Genomic DNA, 17,998 nt, shown 5'->3' with positions numbered 1-17,998 from the left:
GTCAGTTTCTTTTTCAAGGGGATAAGTGGGAGTGCGAGGAGAGTGATTCTTCCCGCCACAGCAAGGAGACATCAATGACACATTAAATTTCTCGGCTCACATTTTGAAAACAACTTCCCATTCTTTTCTTCCTTCCCTTGTTTGTGTGTTCCATCCTTCTGTGTACTTCTCCAACTGGCTATGGCTGGCCACACTATTCCTCCCTTATTCTTTGGCTAATGCCGACCCCTTAAAACCTACATCACATGTTAAAATGCCAGACTGCAGACTGCCAATGCCACAGCCAATTACTCTGGCCATCCATTAATTCGCTGCCTAAGTGGCCATTACCACTGGAGGTGGAGGTGCATATTATGTTACAGTGACCAGACGTCCCGGTTTGGCTGGAATCGTCCCCATTTCGAGCTGGGTGTCCCGAGTCCAGACAAATATCTGTACAACTCTAAAATGTCCTGGTTTTCAACATTCACTACCAAATTATCCCGGTTTTCACCATGAACAATACTTGTTTTGAGTGCTTACTGCTTACACAGTTGTTTACTGTGTTCTGTTGAAAGGTGCACTCAAATAATTATCCTCCATTCTGAAGAAAACAGAACAGCAAAAGATCTACAAGGTCACGATGTGTCTAATCGTGTTTAGCCTTTACCTCCCGAAGTGGTAAAGGGTCCCGGTTTGGGTGTTAAAATATATATGAACCCTATTACGTTTATGTGTGTGTACACACATCTGCATGTGTGTTGAGTGTGTGCCTGCGCAATGTGAGAGCACGCACGTCTGGTTGTGTGTCTGTTCATTTGCATGTGTGTGTCCTCCTGTGTATGTGCGTGTCGGAGTACTGTGTCCTCATTAAGTTGTAACTGGCGGTGGGCTCGCTTCAAGATTAAATAATGGGTGGATGAAAACAAAAGAAAAGAATGTTGGCTGCACATTCTGGCATGGATGATTCACCCTGCTAAAAACACATGACATCATTTCTATTACTAGTCGAGGCTGTCAGCTCATTGGGTGCTGCTTGTCTGGAGTGGACAGGCGCAGATCGTACAAAATAGCCATGCTTGAGGCTGTGCTTGATATGAATGTATTTGGATATTAAATACATACAGTACAGTCAGTGTAATCATGTAATATAGAGTAATATGTTGGCTACATTTACTACTTTGTACCGTCTATACCAGTGTTTCTCAACCTGTGGGTCGGGACCCCCAGGGGGGTCCTCACATGATTTTGGGGGGGTCCCCAGATGACAGTGAAGTGACAATTTAAGACCTTTTTAATGCCTAAACAAAAAGAAGAAAAAAGACCATTGCTGCATCAAAAGTAATCAACAAACTATGCTATAAAACCTGGTCAAACATTGGCCAAATTGACAAATTATATAAGAAATAGGCAATTGATTTGAAACTAGACGACCTACAAGCTCACAACGCCTCGCACTGCCCCTGGTAGTCAGGTGCATGGACTACCGTCTCATGTGCACAACCCTTTGACCGTCAAAGCCCTGTGGTTCCTGTACCATGAAGGTCAGCTTGCTGTGTTTCTTTAGGATGTCATGTCAACATCCCTCTGCATGTCACCTGAACAAATCCCTGTATGTTAGACCCGGTAAATACAATCATTCTGATGATCTGTCTTTTAAATAATATGACTTCAGACTGCATTTTGGTGCATCAGAATGAGGGAGCAGTTCGCGGTTCAAAGACTTATTCAAGGACACTTAGGGGCAGCGGTGGCCGAACGGTTTGCGGAGCGGTCTTGATACCGGAAGGTCGCCAGTTCGAATCCCCGGACCGGCACGTTAAAATTACCACCGCTGAAGTGCCCTTGAGCAAGGCATTGAACCCCTACCATGAAATGTTCTATGAGCAGGGTGTGGCTGTAAACAAGCATCTCGAGCTTAGTCCACTTCCCTGGGTAAACAAAGAACTTTGCTTTGCTTTGCTTACTTTTGACTCTCAGACGACTGACGAAGGTTCGCTGAACAAACCTGCGGCCACTATTGTGAAGGAAGTGTCCCTGGTCCCTGGTAGTCTGACTCACCTATTCTGATGAAACCATCTTCTGTACGGTGGTATTTTGGAGTTTTCTCCCTTCCTTCCTTCAAGGCCTCTTTCTCTGACTGGATATTCTGAAAGGAACAGAAATACCTGCGTGAACACACACACACACACGCATGCACGTACGCACGCAATGTGAACGTAAGAACTAGGGATGAGACAGTTAACAGGTTAACCATTTAACCGGAATGTGTGTCACTAACCGTTTAGGACGTAATAATAATAATAATAACTGAAATGAAGTCACATAAAATAAATACAATATTAACAGAATATTAATGGAACAAATCATGTAAATATAATCTATGATTGTTCCTCATACAATATTTTACAATACCTAATAAAGGCAAAAACATTTGAAGAGAACAAAGCAACCTTACAGAATGAGATATAGACCTAATGTATGTTAAAACAATAAATGTTTTTGGCCCTATATGAACCACCCACACATAGGACTGCGACTGTATTTATTGATATGATGGTTAACAGCCCACAGTCAAAAGGTTATACAGTACGTTTACCAACAATCACTCAACAACACCGCTGGCTAGTTTCCAGCGGTAAGTTTCCAGCGGTAAGTTCACAAGCAGGCACTATCTGTGTGTGCGAGGGCAGAACAGTCCGGTGTCTCTGGCTCGCTTATCCAGTGCAGAAAAAAACTGTCAAGGATGCCAGGAGGGAAGCAGCACCGTCTCTAACCTTACAAAGGGTAAATTCATCTCTTTTGTTGTTCTCTGAAAACTACAAATCGATGTCCAAGTCTTCATGCAAGTCATTGCTCTGCGTTCACAACATGACATTTCCTCTCTCAGGGTATAATTCACTTCTGACCGAGCTAGGGGTGGTGTGTGTGGAGTGGTGGAAAAAAGTGCTCACATGTTATACTTAAAGGAGCATTCAGTGATTTGGGTGATTTGGAAAACCACCCAGTCCGCCCCGGTAACAAAATGTGCACATGCACGCTCTACAGTGGGGGGAAGTGCAACAGGCCAACAGCATGTGCACCAAGGCCCGCCCCCACTCGATCATGATTGGAGGAAGGCCCCACTCATCCTGATTGGATGAAGGTTTTGCCACCCGCCACCAAAACTGAAACTAGGGTTTTTTGACCCCAGGGGCTCACTGGGGACAGGGAGGAACTCCTTATATGGTCAGTACACTCTATAGTAGGGAGGATTATCCAGAAAAAAAGAAAAAATAAGTGATATTTGAATTAAGTCAAATCACTGAATATACCTTTAAGTAAAAGTATCAGTGTATCAATACTAAAAGTAAAAGTTCGGAATTAAAAATGTATTTGAGTAAAAAGTACAAAGGTATTGGCATCATATAGGACCACGTGTATGTGTATACAGTGTGTGTGTGTGTGTGTGTGTGTGTGTGTGTGTGTGTGAGTGATATCGGATATCGTGTGTAATAACAAATCAATTCATATTTACTTGTACCTAAACTTCTAATAACAGCTTCTATAGTCTACAGTGTTCATTTCATAATACTACTATTTGTATTGATACAGGCATATGTTTATTGCACTGATTTATTGTTTCAGTTGCTTAAAATCATTGGATCTCAATGAGGTGGTTCCAGGGGGTCTCCTGCTAAATTATTGATAGTTAGGAACCAAATGGACTCTTACGGTTGTGTACATCTGAGTTAAATTAACACTGAGGTTGGAACCAGAGCCGGACTAACAATGGAACTAGGTGGAGCTTAAGCGCCAGGGCCCGAAGCTTGCAGGGCCCGGTACGAGACTATAGGTACAACTGTTGCTTCTGTCGAAAAATATAACGCAACACAAAAACCCCCGCTAGTGTTTTTGGTCTTCTCGTCTGACAGTTTCTGTAGCAGCCTGATACTAGCAGCAAGGGGGGCCTGGGGGGGTTCCCGACGGCTGCGCGTCGCTTCCTCCTCCGACAGAGGGGAAGCGAGTAAGCGACGCCGTCAGAAGCCCCCTCGCTCAGGAAGGCCCCCTCTCTCAGACCGACCAACGTGTGTTGTTGTTGCGACAATAACATAGCCTACAGCCTATGTAAGAGGAATATAAACACAAGACCTTGGCGCAAAACTTCATATTTACCCTGCTCTAATGCAACAAAAGTGTGTTCTTACATCCTCCATTTCACGATTTCAGCACTCGTGAGTAAATTAATTAAATTGCTAATTTGCTATTATGAAAGTTTTCAGTGACGTTGCACCCACCACAACTTGGTTGCATTGTCGTTATTAATCTGTCTTTAAAACGTTCTAATATTAATATAGCATATTGGCATTGTCTGTTGGTACACACGTTATATGGACCATGTAACAACATGGTCAACAGCACTGTTTTCAAATGTAGCTACATTTGTTGGCCACAAAGACAATTTAGACAAAACATGCTGCTGCATGTTTATTGTTAATGACTGTATTAATAACCATAAAGTAATCTCCTAGTCCTTACATAATAGTTTAGCAGAGACTGAAGTTGGAAAGGCTGTGCCCAGTGCGGCTGTGTCTTGTGTGTCAGCGGGCAGCGCAGGCAGTGGTGGATATGCGCTAAACGGCGAAATGCAATGAATGAATTAATTAATTGACTGAATCTGTAGGGCCTTTTGATTTTGTGAAGCGCCAGGGCCTTGAGAGGGGTTGATCCGTCACTGGTTGGAACAGTGCACATTGTGGTCCCAGAGGAATCATATAAAATGGGGCTATTTTGCACATCAAAACGGGGGCCCTTGAAATAGCAATCCCTGTTCCCTGTCTCATTCTCCTCCTCTCCTTTTCACAACGGAAGCCCTCTGTTGTCTCAAAAGACACTTTCATCTATATATCGCTTCTCTTTCTGCCTCTCATGTTTCCATTATGTGTCCTTTATGTCTCTCCCTCTCACCATTATGTGAGTTTCCTTTTCCAAGCCAAATATCCAGCGTGTGTGCGTGCACATCACAGATGAATAATAAATGCGGTGGCTGTTCATTACACTATACTGTAAAAGGCAACACAAACAAGCAGCCTTATGCAACTCTATCACTCCTACAAAGCTTGGTATAGACAGACACACACAGGTCTGACATCATAGTACTGACATCATAGACTTCATATACTGGTAATAGACTAGTAGCCACGAAGTAATTTGAGAACGGGTACCGATGATCAGATCAAAAATGTTGTCAGCGCGGTCTCCGCTGGCCTAGCGATCCCGACTGGCCTTTTCGGCGTGTCACTCCCAATCTCCCTTTCCCTGTTTCCCTGTGCCTGTCTCCACTGTGTACTTTCAATAAAGGCAGAAAAGCAACAACCCCCCCCCTAAAAAAAAGAAATGTTGTCAGCTTGTCAATAAGTTCAAGGTGTCTGTCTGTCTGTCTGTCTGTCTGTCTGTTGGGTCTGTGTGTTCGGGCAATATGCACCCATATATTGGCTATGGCATGAGTACTGAGGGAGGAGAGCGGGAAGAGAGTGAGGGGGTGAAAAAGCCCATTTCACCAGCGACAGAGAACACTGCCTGCTTGGCATTGCGAACATGGCCAATTATGTTTGCTGGAGCTGAATTATGTTTGCACCGTGGAGGGGTGATGGAGGGGAACCTAAACCCTGCGCCACCACGGTGCCTCAAGAGTGGTGGATTTGCTCGCAGGGATGTTGTTCTGAATGTTGAACTGTGTGAATAGGAGTAGTGGTGGACAAAGTATATCTTGTTTTCTTTTTAATATCACTGTATTGCTGTATTAAAATGCAGACCCCCCCTCCAAAAAAAAGAGAAAAAAGAAAGAACAATTCTGAAATAACAATTCTGAAAATTCTGCACAATGAGTACAATTTACAATTTACAATTACAATTTAGGCATTTAGCAGACGCTCTTAATCCAGAGCGACTTACATTAAGCAAGAACAAAAAGCATGGGAATACATCACATATGTAAAATGCATTTATCGCGAAACATGCGTAAGCTAAGAACGTGACTAGAACATATCTATATAATGACACTATACATATAAACTATAACTAGAACATATGTATATAATGACACTATACATATAAACTATACATATATGCTATACTATGCTGTACATATATACTATGAAGTGCTATGACTACATACAATGCACTTATTGTGCTGTCTACATGACATGCTATAAGTCTGTTTCAAATGCTATATAAGTCTAAGAAGTGCTGTCTAAGGGGGGTAGGGTAAGTGCTATGGGCCATGATGGAGTCTGAAAAGGTGGGTTTTCAGACTACGGCGGAAGATCGGGAGTGATGCTGCAGTTCTGATTGCAACGGGAAGTGCATTCCACAGTTTTGGGGCCAGAAGGGAGAAGAGTTTGGGACGTGTGGAGCGTTGTCCCGGCGTTTTTAGTGAGTACATTTTACGTTTGTTACTTTAGGCTTATTTTGATGCCAATACCTTTGTACTTTTACTCAAGTAAAATTATGAATACAGGAACTTTGCTCATAACAGTATTTCTACCCTACTTTTACTTCAGTAAAAAATAAAACTGGGCCAAAGGGCCATTCAGATGATGCTGGCAGTAGAGGACATATCCGATTACCTCCCAGCAGCTGCTTCCATCCTCTCTATTCTCACTTATTCTTAATGTCTGTTTGGGGCTGTCAGTTGTCCCTTTCTTCGGCTGTCATTCATCCCTGAATGTTTTTTTTCCCCAGTCGTCTTTGATCCTCTTTCTCTCTTTCCCATGTCTTTTCCATGTCGTTGCCAATGGAAACCTCATGTGTCCAAGACGGTTACTTGGACACATGACACAAAATGGTTACTTTCAGGATTCAATTTGAAAAACATTAAATTGCACAAGCTCAAAAGTCACAATGCTATGCATTTTGAGCGTGTACGTAGATTGTCTATGTTTGCTACTTTTGTATGACACTGTAGCATGATCAAGTAGGGCATTCATTTATGACAAAACACACGGTATAAAGTTCAAATCAAATGTGGAGACAAGAGGTTTCTTCCTGACAGCGACAATATGTCCCCCTGTTGATCCGTTGTGAGGCTTAACACGTGCCTTTTTCTCACTCGGCCAGGCTTATTATGTCCTGTAGTTGCTGCACAGAGAGGCTGCTTTTTCCACTAGACAGAGTTCTGGAGGAGAGACTGAATGAATCCGCCTTCGACCAAACATGGATCCATATTTCCTGGCTGGGTAGGGATCAGACTATATGACCGTATGTGTCCATGGGGAATCTCTGGGTAGGGATCTCTGGGTAGGGATCAGGCTATATGACCGTATGTGTCCGTGGGGAATCTCTCTTGGTAGGGATCTGGGTAGGGATCAGGCTATATGACCGTATGTGTCCATGGGGCCTGGCTGGGTAGGGATCAGACTATATGACCGTATGTGTCCATGGGGAATCTCTCTTGACAGCACTGGCTTTCTTTGCTCATTATTTTCAATTGAAAGGATGCACTGTATGCTCTCTATACTTTGCTGAGTGTGCAGCATTTTAGCATACAGAGGGATGAGTGGTTGGGCTGCAGTACTCCAGTCGGGTCTCAAGACCATATTTTCATGGTCTCAGTCGCGTCTCGGTCTCACCTGCAATTTAGCTTGGCCTTGCCTTGGTCTAGGTCTAGGACCAAAAGGCCTCTGGGACATCCACAGCCTACTTGGACTGAGACGTTCTAGAAAGTGGCCAGATTTAAGAGATTTTATGTCAATATAATAAGGGTGCAATTTATGTTAGGTTCATTCTCAGATTATTGAATAACCAAAAAAATGTAATAATAATAATAATAATATAAATTCATAATTGATAAAATAATGTTCAAACTCTGTCATGTCTTGGTCTGGACCACTTTACGTGATCTTGAATACAACACTAACAAGTGTATTATTGAAGACATTCCATTTTCATGAATGAGCTCCACATTTCAAATGGATGTTTAATAGCCTTATAGCCACAACCTTTTTCCACAAGTATTATGTCCAGTGCTGCTAGCAAACAACTTCCAAACGTGTTCCGTGCCTATCAGCTTCCTCAGGGTTTAAAAAAAACGTATTTATTACATATAATATATACATTAATATTAAAATATTTTTTGACACAATGTTTTATGGTCATGATTCACCAGCAGTGTGGATGGCTTGGTTCTCGGCTTAAAATAATGTATACCGCCTGGGCCATGGCTCAATGGTCCAGGCACCTTGGCTGGTAATCCAGTCTGGCAGTGTGCCGCGGGTTCGACTCCCGATCCCGACGGCCTTTACTGCATGTCCCCCCCCCCCATCTCTCTCCCCATTTCCTGTCAGCCTACTGTCTGTCCCTCCATAAAAAAATATAAAATAAAGGCGAAAGCCACAAAAATAAAAAAAAAAAAAACAAAAAAAATAAAAAAATAATAATAATAATGTATACCGGTATACATATTTGTCTGAAATATCTATGGGAAAAATGAATTGGCTTTCTATCTGTGGAACCACAAAAATATAAAAGAAACCACCGCTCATCTGCCGGGTGCTGGAGTCACAATGGGATAATGAAAAGAATAAAGGGAAGCTCCGCACACTCAGATCTGTGCACAATCAATGTATTTATTTTGCAAGCGTTCGGTCCACTGACCTTCTTATCTGTGGAACCACAAAATGGCAGCCACTGCTATGCCCTATTGTCTCAATAGTCTTGCACAGCCAATGATGTGCATGTCCATTTGGCTCTTTTCTGAATAAACAGTGAGGAAGATGTGAAAGGATGTTGTGTGTGCCTGCATAATTTTGTGCCTCAAAATCACAAGAAAATTACCACCTTGGCTTGAAGGCATGTCTGAGTGAATGGGCAATTATGTTAATGATTACTGGGCTAAGTAAAAACAGCAAGCAGACTCACGTCAAAAGGCAGCACCTCTACAGAGGTATTAAAGAGCTTATCCCCGGGGTGCTCAATGTTCCCGCTCCGAAAGAAATACCTGGTGGAGAGAGGGATAGAGAGGCAGAGCAAAATGGAGGAGCAGGTGTGTGTGTGTGTGTGTGTGTGTGTGTGTGTGTGTGTGTGTGTGTGTGTGTGCAGAGAGAGTGAGAGAGCGAGAATGAGAGAGAGAGAGAGAGAGAGAGAGGGAGAGAGAATTTAAATGTCAATTACCTCACAAAACATCCCATATTTTACAAATAATAATAATACTTCAACAAAGCATTTTAACTGCAATAATTATATCAAACCCTGGGTGAAGGCAGTATACCTGTAGTGAAATAAATCTCTATGTAGAAACCCTAATTAACAAATGAGTGGTCACTTTATAGCAGTTACAGGTTACAGCCTGTGAATTTGAAGTATAATGCACTCAACATGTGCTCAAATAAGTAACTGAAGTTTACTCATGTCACGCTTTCACCGATTTTGATGATACCGCCTGGTATCCAATTAGCCTCGACTAAAACGGAGATGGACCCGAACAGGAACGCGCCAAATGTTTTCCGTCCTCCGACGTGGTGGATGGATAAAGTGTCAGGCTCCGTTCACATGTGTCCCGACCATCTGCCATGGAGCCTCAGCCATGCTCTACCACTAATCAGCGGGCCGTCATCCAAAACTGGGCCAGTGCCACGCAGCCTCGCTTACAGAGAACTCTTTAAATGAATCTAGTGAGCTATGCTCTTGGACAAAGAAGCAACACTGGCCATCTGTTAACAAAACTATAGCCTTAATGAGGACCCACATTATTGCTCAGCAGAGTGCGCACACACTTACAGAATATTGTCACTTTCGGGCAGAAAACGTATATTTCCAAAACTTTACTTTTCAGGAAATGGAATAAAGTTCCAATGGATTCAATGTAGGCTACAATTCTTTTAATAATCTTCCTTGGTTATTTTTTTATAAAATCCACAGACAGACATAACCACTTTGGACCTGCCACGCCGACAAGCTACTTCACCTATAACTAAACAGCTGTGCAAACCGTTTCCAAGTGCCTGTACAAGACTCTATATTTGCCTACCTTTCGATTCGAACCGGAGTAAAAAAACGGATCCGTATAAAGTCCCCGGCCACGGGTGTGAAAGCCCAGAAAAAGTCCTCTCCCAGGTAGGCTTTGTCCAGGGTGAAGTGCTGGTATGTCTTCAGGCTGGTGGTCACCTCAGCCAGCGGGTTGGCGTGCCCCTTGTGCAACGTCTGCTTCCCAAAGTCCTTGTCCTGAAACAAACGGTAGGGTTGTTCTGTGACCCGTTACGCTCAAATACACATCATTTACCAGTTCAGTACAGTGTACACAACTCTATGGTGGGGTGAGCTCAGTTATGGCACTGTAATATACAGTTCACTGTATATTTAGATCAAGGTTACATCCTATTGCAGTGTATTCCTTAGCCTTCCTTTCTTTGGAGTAAAGCGCTGCCAACCTCATTAGCTGTCTTGGATTAATACATATCTACTATATTCTGTGTTTATTTAACGGAGACAATGAACACAGTAAATGTATTGCACCAGAGATAGCTATTAACTAATTTACATCTGTAGTCTCTGGGTAGGCGTCATCAGTCTGCACATAATTTGTGTGTATAGTTTCAAAATCAATGGAAATTTTATTTAGAACAGTGTAAGCGTAATCATAGTAAACCACACAATACATTTAAAAGAAACCTACGCTGAAAAATGTATTACAAATTGCTTGTGGCTCCTAGTTCAGAACATTCAATCAAAGGCACATCATTTACAGTGTACACATACAGTAATCACAAATTATTCTTATTTTAAAATCAATAAACATACTTTAGTTTGTAATAATAATAATAATAATAATATATATATATATATATATATATATATATATATTCTTATTTTACAAATGTGATTCATTGGTGGCCACAATATGCTTCTGCTAAGATTACAGCTAAAGGTAAAGACAAGGACAAAGATGTACAGATTTCGGGTTAAATAAACGTAGGGAAAACAAAAGTTCTGACTTTTTCCAATCCAATGCATGTTATGTGCATTTATTGTCAATTCTCAAATCCACTGCCACATAACATTTAACAACCCTCTCTAATGGCCACTGCGGTTCTTTTAATTTCACTCCCACGATATATTCTATATCTAATTCATGGCTTATTTGCCAATTTCTTCCCTCATTAAACCTCGGTTTGAGTGTTTGGGAGAGTGTGCGTGTGGGGGAGGTGTTGAGGCAGAATTTAGCCCACACCAAAATAAGTGCTCCACGAAGCCAGTGTCTATTGCTGGAAGCTCTATATTGAGAGAGCACTGGGCCAGGACGGTGGGATCAATGCTGAATTGATTGGGCTAGATTGCAGCACCAGTCAGCCGGGCTAATATCCATTGCTCTTAACACAGCAATCAAAGGCATTAAGCAATGCCTTTTCAGTTCAGAGGGTCCCAGATGGGAATGTGTGCTGCCATGGCCTTGTGTGGCGCTGTACCACTACATCACAGCAGTGGTTTAAACACTTGTTGTGCCCAAAGTCACACCAAAGAGCAAGTCAAGAGACGGTTATCACTCTAATTACTCTGTAAACATGTATTTGTATTTGTATTTACTAATGTCAAATAAAAAGTTGAACCACTATTTAAAAATACATTCACGCATTTTCAGATATAGCCCATATCAGCTCAAGTGTCACATTGCGACACACCTTGTTTGCCTACTATGACATGTCCAAAATACGGATGCCAGATTGAAAGTGGTTAAAAATATTTTTTGAGTATAGAATTTGCCTCTACTTTTTGGGGGGCATTTGTGCGCACAAAGTGTATAATAAGTTAAAACATATATAATCTTTTGCTGTTGTACAGTATATATTGCAATAATAATGTGGTTGTCACAGAATCCCAGGTACATCTGCACTTGTCTCATCACAACATTTGGAACCATTGGATCACAGCATGGCTTAAAAGACTGGAGGTAGTGAGGTAGGTGGGTGGCCCTGGCCTGGCAACTGCAGTGTTTTTATTTATTCAGAGAAGGCTTCTGCTGACTACAAATGTTTTCTTGTTTTTAAATCTTTTAGCACTGCAGTTCATATTGTCATACAGTTGCGCACACGCAATCCTGAAAGATGCCCAGTACAACTTACACTCATGTTCTAATGGTCACTGGACAGGGGTCCTTGCAAAAATAACTTTTGGTAACCACTACTAGTTGGACTCCTAATACCGGCATGCCATAGTGTTGTAGTAAGTAAGTGTCATACATATCTGAAGAAAACCTAATCTAAAATGTTGCACGCACGCACGCACGCACGCACGCACGCACGGTTTCTTTTTCTTGGCCCGTTACCTTGAGTTTCTGGATCTTTCCGGCCAGAGAAGAGTGGGTGCCCACATGCTGGAACAGAGACGGCTTGAAGCGGATCCTCAGGTTGGCCTTCTGCCTGTCGCAGTGTTTCTGTTAGGAGACAGAGACAGGCAGACAATGACGGAGAGAGTGGGCGACACCAATATTAATACACAGAGGAATAGTCACAGCAAGAGACAGGAGAGAAAATAGTGGCAGAGGGAGACGGGCAGACGGAGAGACGGACAGACAGACAGACAGACAGACAGACAGACAGACAGACAGACAGACAGACAGACAGACAGACAGACAGACAGACAGACAGACAGACAGACAGACAGACAGAAATGGGTAAATGTTAGCAAATGTAGAGAGACGACAATTACAGCAGAAACAGAGACAGAGACAGTGATTCCTAATGACATGAGGTCAAGACACATGCAGAACTGGACCTCAGCCACCACACCAAATATAAACATTTAGTTATCAGTTAAACTTAAACCCCAGGCGTTGTTGAGCGGAGTATACCTCAGGGCCCTTTATTAGTGTCTTTTCTGTTTTCGCCCTATTGAAAATGGGGACTGCCCATAACTCCGACATCCCGTTACTCTGACTACGTGGCTTGGCGTGCAGTTAGGTTTAGGGATAGGGTTAGTAGCCTGGCACAGCCTGTGTGGTTTCTGGTCTAGAGGGGCGGGTGGGTTTCCCCAGGCTTTTCTTTTTGAGCCGAATGTGAACGAAAATAAAAGCATGGCTACCAAGACTATAGGGTTAGTAATGCGGCAACTCAGACCAACGCAGCATCGGAATAATGTGCCACCGGAAAACAATGACACGGCACCATGAAAATACCCGATCGACAAGCTTACAATGGCGCCGCAAGCGCGGCACGTTGTAACCTGCTATTTTCGGCGAGAGCTTTCGCCACAATACGGATGATGGGGTTTAAGCGGTTAAGAACTTAGAGTTCTTACCCCCCCCCCCATTCCATGTTTTTCCCTATTTTACTTTCTTTAACTGTACATGATGATTTCCTTTTTTTAATATAATATAAATAGAATATAAATAGTATAGTTCTACGTCTTTAAATGTTCTGATGAATTGAAAATGGAGGACCCTAATGTAAACAAGTCTTAGCGCTTTTTCTGGTTTCATCCTCGTAGCAGTCTTTATTGACCTGTACTTTCGTTTGAACTGTACCCATTCTACAAACTGTGAATACAATTTCCAATCAATCAATCAATCAATCAATCAATCAATCAATCAATCAATCAATCAATCAATCAATCAATCAATCAATCAATCAATCAATCAATGGCTATACTCACCGCATCCTTCTCCGGATTGCACACCTTGACCCACATGATGTGGTCCAGCAGCCAATCAATGGGCTTGTCTTTGTAGAACATAAGCATAAATTCCACAATGAGGGACAGGTCCAAGGATTTGAACATCTTCCCTGTGGGACCAAAAGGAGTTTCTGTTAAATGTAGCTCAACGTTTTTCCTTGTTGCTTATTTAGGTTTATCTGTTTGGCTTAAGGCTTGTCCAGTTCAGTTCAATTCTCTATGTTTCACTTTCAAACGTGTTTGGGGTAATTTTAACGTCTACTCTGGCTTTTGTGAGCAACCCAGACAGTTTTTAAGTTGCTTGATTCAGTATTTAGATATTTGGTAGTGGTTAGAGCATATATGCCTTTCATGTGGAAGGTTGTGGGTTCAAACCCCCGCCTGGGGTCGACGTCAGCGAGGGCATGCGGTCGCAACGGGTTCCTAATGCCAATTCTAATGGGTTCAGATCTGAGCCAAGTCTCCTGAGGAGGCACGTCTGAAGCCTGTCCTGGACGGGGTATCCGGGCGTAAAAACAAATCCATTCTATCAAACACGCTTATGTAAACCTGCATGCTGTAACTTCAAACTCCATTTTAACCATACTACAGATTCAATGAAAACACACATCCTTGTTTGGTCTGTTTGGTTAGCTAGCTAGAGTAAATTGGATAGCATATCTTGGAAAATGGAAGAGTCTTCACAAAGGACACATTGTGATGAAATACTCTGTGAAGAGCTCTGCTCATATTGACAAGGCAAGACAACCCACTCGTGCTTATTGTAGACTTCCTCTCTATTTTATTCTTCTCTCTATTAACTTCAAGTATTGAGCAGGACTTCTCTATAGACAGGACACAATGAAGAGGGCAGTGGTGGGAAAAATTATTCAATTGTTTTACTTAAGTAAAAGTATCAATACTGCAATGTAGTACCAAAAGTAAATGTCATCATCATTTTTCAACCGCGGTCGAGATCGTGGATTTCACAATGCCACGCCAGACTTTCCGGTCCTTCATTGCCATCCCCAGTTCCTGCTTACTGATGCATGTGTCCCTAGCGATGACATCAGGGAATGGCAGTTTTCTACCTCTGGTCTGCTTTGAGGCAGGACTCCAGAGAAGAAGGGAAGATATAACCTCATTGTCAGCTCTGTAGCAGTGTTCTTCTGGATCGGACTAGTGAAGAAACACGGGGAAGGTTGCCGTAAAAGTAAATGTACTCATTATGCAGAATGTCTCAAATGAAAATGTTTTCAAAATAGCAGATCTACGATCGGCTATTTTCAAATGGCTGAAATGTATTCAGGGCTGAAGTTTGAACTAAAGTTTTCAAATAAATGTAGTGGAGTAAAAGTACAATATTTGCCCCGGAGAGGTAGTGGAGTAGAAGTAAAAAGTAAAATACAAATACCTCAAAATTGTAAAATTGTATTGTACTGAACTTGATCATACAGGCTACTCCCTGCCTTATTATCCATGAATGTTTTAAACGCCATGGCCTGCAGGGGGCGACATTCAGGGATGAGTTTGGAACTGGGCCAGGCAAAGACAGAATGACCTTGAACTAAAGCTAAACTTAGCACGTATATTAAACAGGAGAAAAATGTTATAGTGCGAAAGCCCTTAAGCACCAAGAATACAATCACAAATTGATACAAAGAGCCAGATTCAAACGGATTAATATGTTAGTAGCTATTCTGCAAAATTGGCCCTGGGGGTTTCGTTTGGGGGACATTTGTAGGGGTCAGACAAAAAAAAAGAAAAGAACCTGCAGTTATGTGCTATGGAGTAATTGAATTGTAGCTGCATGCACTACTAAAATTTAATTCATTTATTCACTGTAATTTGGCCAGGAAGTGCATTTATTGTACTGCGTAGAACTGTGCCATGGTCATTCATGTTTTTGATTAATTGAGTACAAAAGGACCCCAATGGAAACAAGCCTATTGGCTTGTTTCCATTGGCTTTGCTTTCTTGGATTCATCCTTTTAGCAGACCTTGTATTGTACTGTACTTCCCTCTGCTTGTCCATGCAAACTGTTAATAAAGTGTTCAATCACTCAATCAATCAAGAAAGAATGCAGTGTGCGCGTGGCAGGTACACACACACACACACACACACACACACACACACACACACACACACACACACACACACACACACACACACACACACACACACACACACACACACACACACACACACACACACACACACACACACACACACACACACACACACACACACACACACACACACACACACACACACGCAATTGATGATTCAGTCAAAGTAAAAAATGTCCCATCTCTACGGCTCATGCTGTGCTGATACACATTACCACCTCAGTTTGCCTGCTACTCACTGCTTATCTCTATAACTCTTTCTGTCTCTTTCTCTCTCTTTTAACCAGAGTGATTTAACTCTGAAAGTGGAGAAATCAAACACTCAGGAATCAGGATTTCACTGCATACTTTCAGAAAGAGAAATGGCTGAAGTCTCCAACCTCCTGTTCTTCTAGTCTCTCCCTCCCTGTCTCTCTCTTCCTTTCTCTTGTATTTTCAGGCCCTGCTGAAAAGAGTAGTGTGTCAAATGAAACTGAACGCAGAGGAGCAGGGAAATGTTAAAGGGATTTAAAAAGGACAAAACACCGCAGAGCGTCTGCCTTTGCTCTCCTCTCCTGGACCCACAAATGTACTGTGGATGCAAATTGGCCTGATGAAACGAGATGAGAACTAACTATGGCTGAATCACAGATAGAATGGACAAGACTGACATTATTCTGTGTGACACAAATTACACATCATGTACAGGAAATGAGTGTGTGTGTGTGTGTGTGGGGGGGGGGGGGGGGGGAGCACAAATCTGAGCTTGAAATGTGTGTACGGGTGAGTTTACATGAGTTAACTTATGTTACCTCACAGCAGGAGGCCGCACGCGCCCCACACACACACACACACACACACACACACACACACACACACACACACACACACACACACACACACACACACACACACACACACACACACACACACACACACACACACACACACACGTCCAGGAATTAGAGAGAGACTAATAATAATGACTGAGGTACAAATCCTCATTGGTTCTGACTGATGGCCAACCTGCAACTACCCGATAATGTGCTTGAGGGACGGGTGCACACCAGTGTGTGTGTGTGTGTGTGTGTGTGTGTGTGTGTGTGTGTGTGTTCGTCCCATTTGCCTGTGTAATGCCCAGCAGTCGCTGACTCAGTAGAACAGCAGCATTAAGCCTCTAGAGGGGAGGCAGAGTGCTGTATACATCACCGTGGCGACGTCCACACAGAGTTGACTAAGCACAGTCAGCCTGCCACTGAAATACTCCCAGTGCATGACAGAGTGTTGTACAGGCAGCATGCCAGAGCAGGCAGACAGACAGACAGACAGACAGACAGACAGACAGACAGACAGACAGACAGACAGACAGACAGACAGACAGACTTGTACAGGCGGGGTGCCAGCCCAGAGCGCAGCCACTGGACTGCTGAATGGACAAGTTAACTGTGTGCTGCATTTAAGTGACACCAAAATGACAACCTCTGCTATACTGCATACAGTATATATATATCTATATATCTATCTACTCGTATATATATCTATATCTATATCTATATAATTACCTGCAGAGCCTCACACAGTCATGTGCAAGCTGCAGTGGATACAAATATCAAAAACATAGCTGCAAGCAGCGATAAGACAGTGTCAAGCCATAAAAGAAAAAAGCTATACTCAATATGCACAATGAGCTATAGATCATTCATCATTTTTCGACCGGGGTCGAGATCATGGATTTCACAATGCCACGCCAGACTCCCCGGTCCTTCATTGCCATCCCCAGTTCCTGCTTACTGATCAGTTTTCTACCTCTGGTCTGCTTTGAGGCAGGATTCCAGAGAAGAAGGGAAGATATAATCTCATGAACAGCTCTGTAGCAGTGGCCGGCAAACTGTGTTCTTCTGGATCGGACTAGTGAAGAAACACGCATATGCATATATTTACATAATCAGTTTTTGTCTCATTGAGATAAAGACCAACCCTGGAGGTCGGCTCAAGAGACTGAAGGAGAGCCTGAGCGTACTCCAATGATTGACTGGTAAGCATGATGTCATCAGCGAAGTCTGTCAGTTAGGTATATAGCAGGATGACGAGAGCTTCTCCTACCTAGGGTTTTGTTGGTAGACAAACAATGAATGCATTAGACTAACAAGTAATGTTAGGAGTGACGTCATACTCTTCCAAATTAGGTTGGAGACTGGAGATGACATCACTTTATGAGGGCCCTCCTATAAACAGCTATAGTGTAGATTCGGTCTTAACAAACATTACATGCCATTGACAATAAATG

The 17,998-nt window shown here is 42.6% G+C and overlaps 1 protein-coding gene across 3 annotated transcripts in view; it reads right to left on the bottom strand.

The window, feature by feature from the left end:
- Window positions 1–17,998, bottom strand: part of mgat4b (alpha-1,3-mannosyl-glycoprotein 4-beta-N-acetylglucosaminyltransferase B) — a 192,130-nt gene that overhangs the window by 3,707 nt on the left and 170,425 nt on the right. Inside the window, exons 9-13 of one of the 3 annotated variants that reach the window (XM_079504657.1) lie at window positions 13,603–13,733; window positions 12,278–12,385; window positions 9,986–10,179; window positions 8,878–8,956; window positions 2,041–2,147 (exon numbers count right to left, since the gene is read on the bottom strand). In XM_079504657.1, coding sequence (XP_079360783.1) covers window positions 2,041–2,147; window positions 8,878–8,956; window positions 9,986–10,179; window positions 12,278–12,385; window positions 13,603–13,733 — 619 coding nt within the window. The remainder of the gene's footprint in view (window positions 1–2,040; window positions 2,148–8,877; window positions 8,957–9,985; window positions 10,180–12,277; window positions 12,386–13,602; window positions 13,734–17,998) is intronic. The other 2 variants (XM_079504656.1, XM_079504658.1) reach the window with 2 other exon arrangements.

This window comes from Electrona antarctica (genome assembly GCF_951216825.1).
Source record: "Electrona antarctica genome assembly, chromosome: 1".
Taxonomy (NCBI): Eukaryota; Metazoa; Chordata; class Actinopteri; order Myctophiformes; family Myctophidae; genus Electrona; species Electrona antarctica.
The sequence above is the reverse complement of the archived record's forward strand: the minus strand, read 5'-3'. Positions and strand labels throughout refer to the sequence as shown.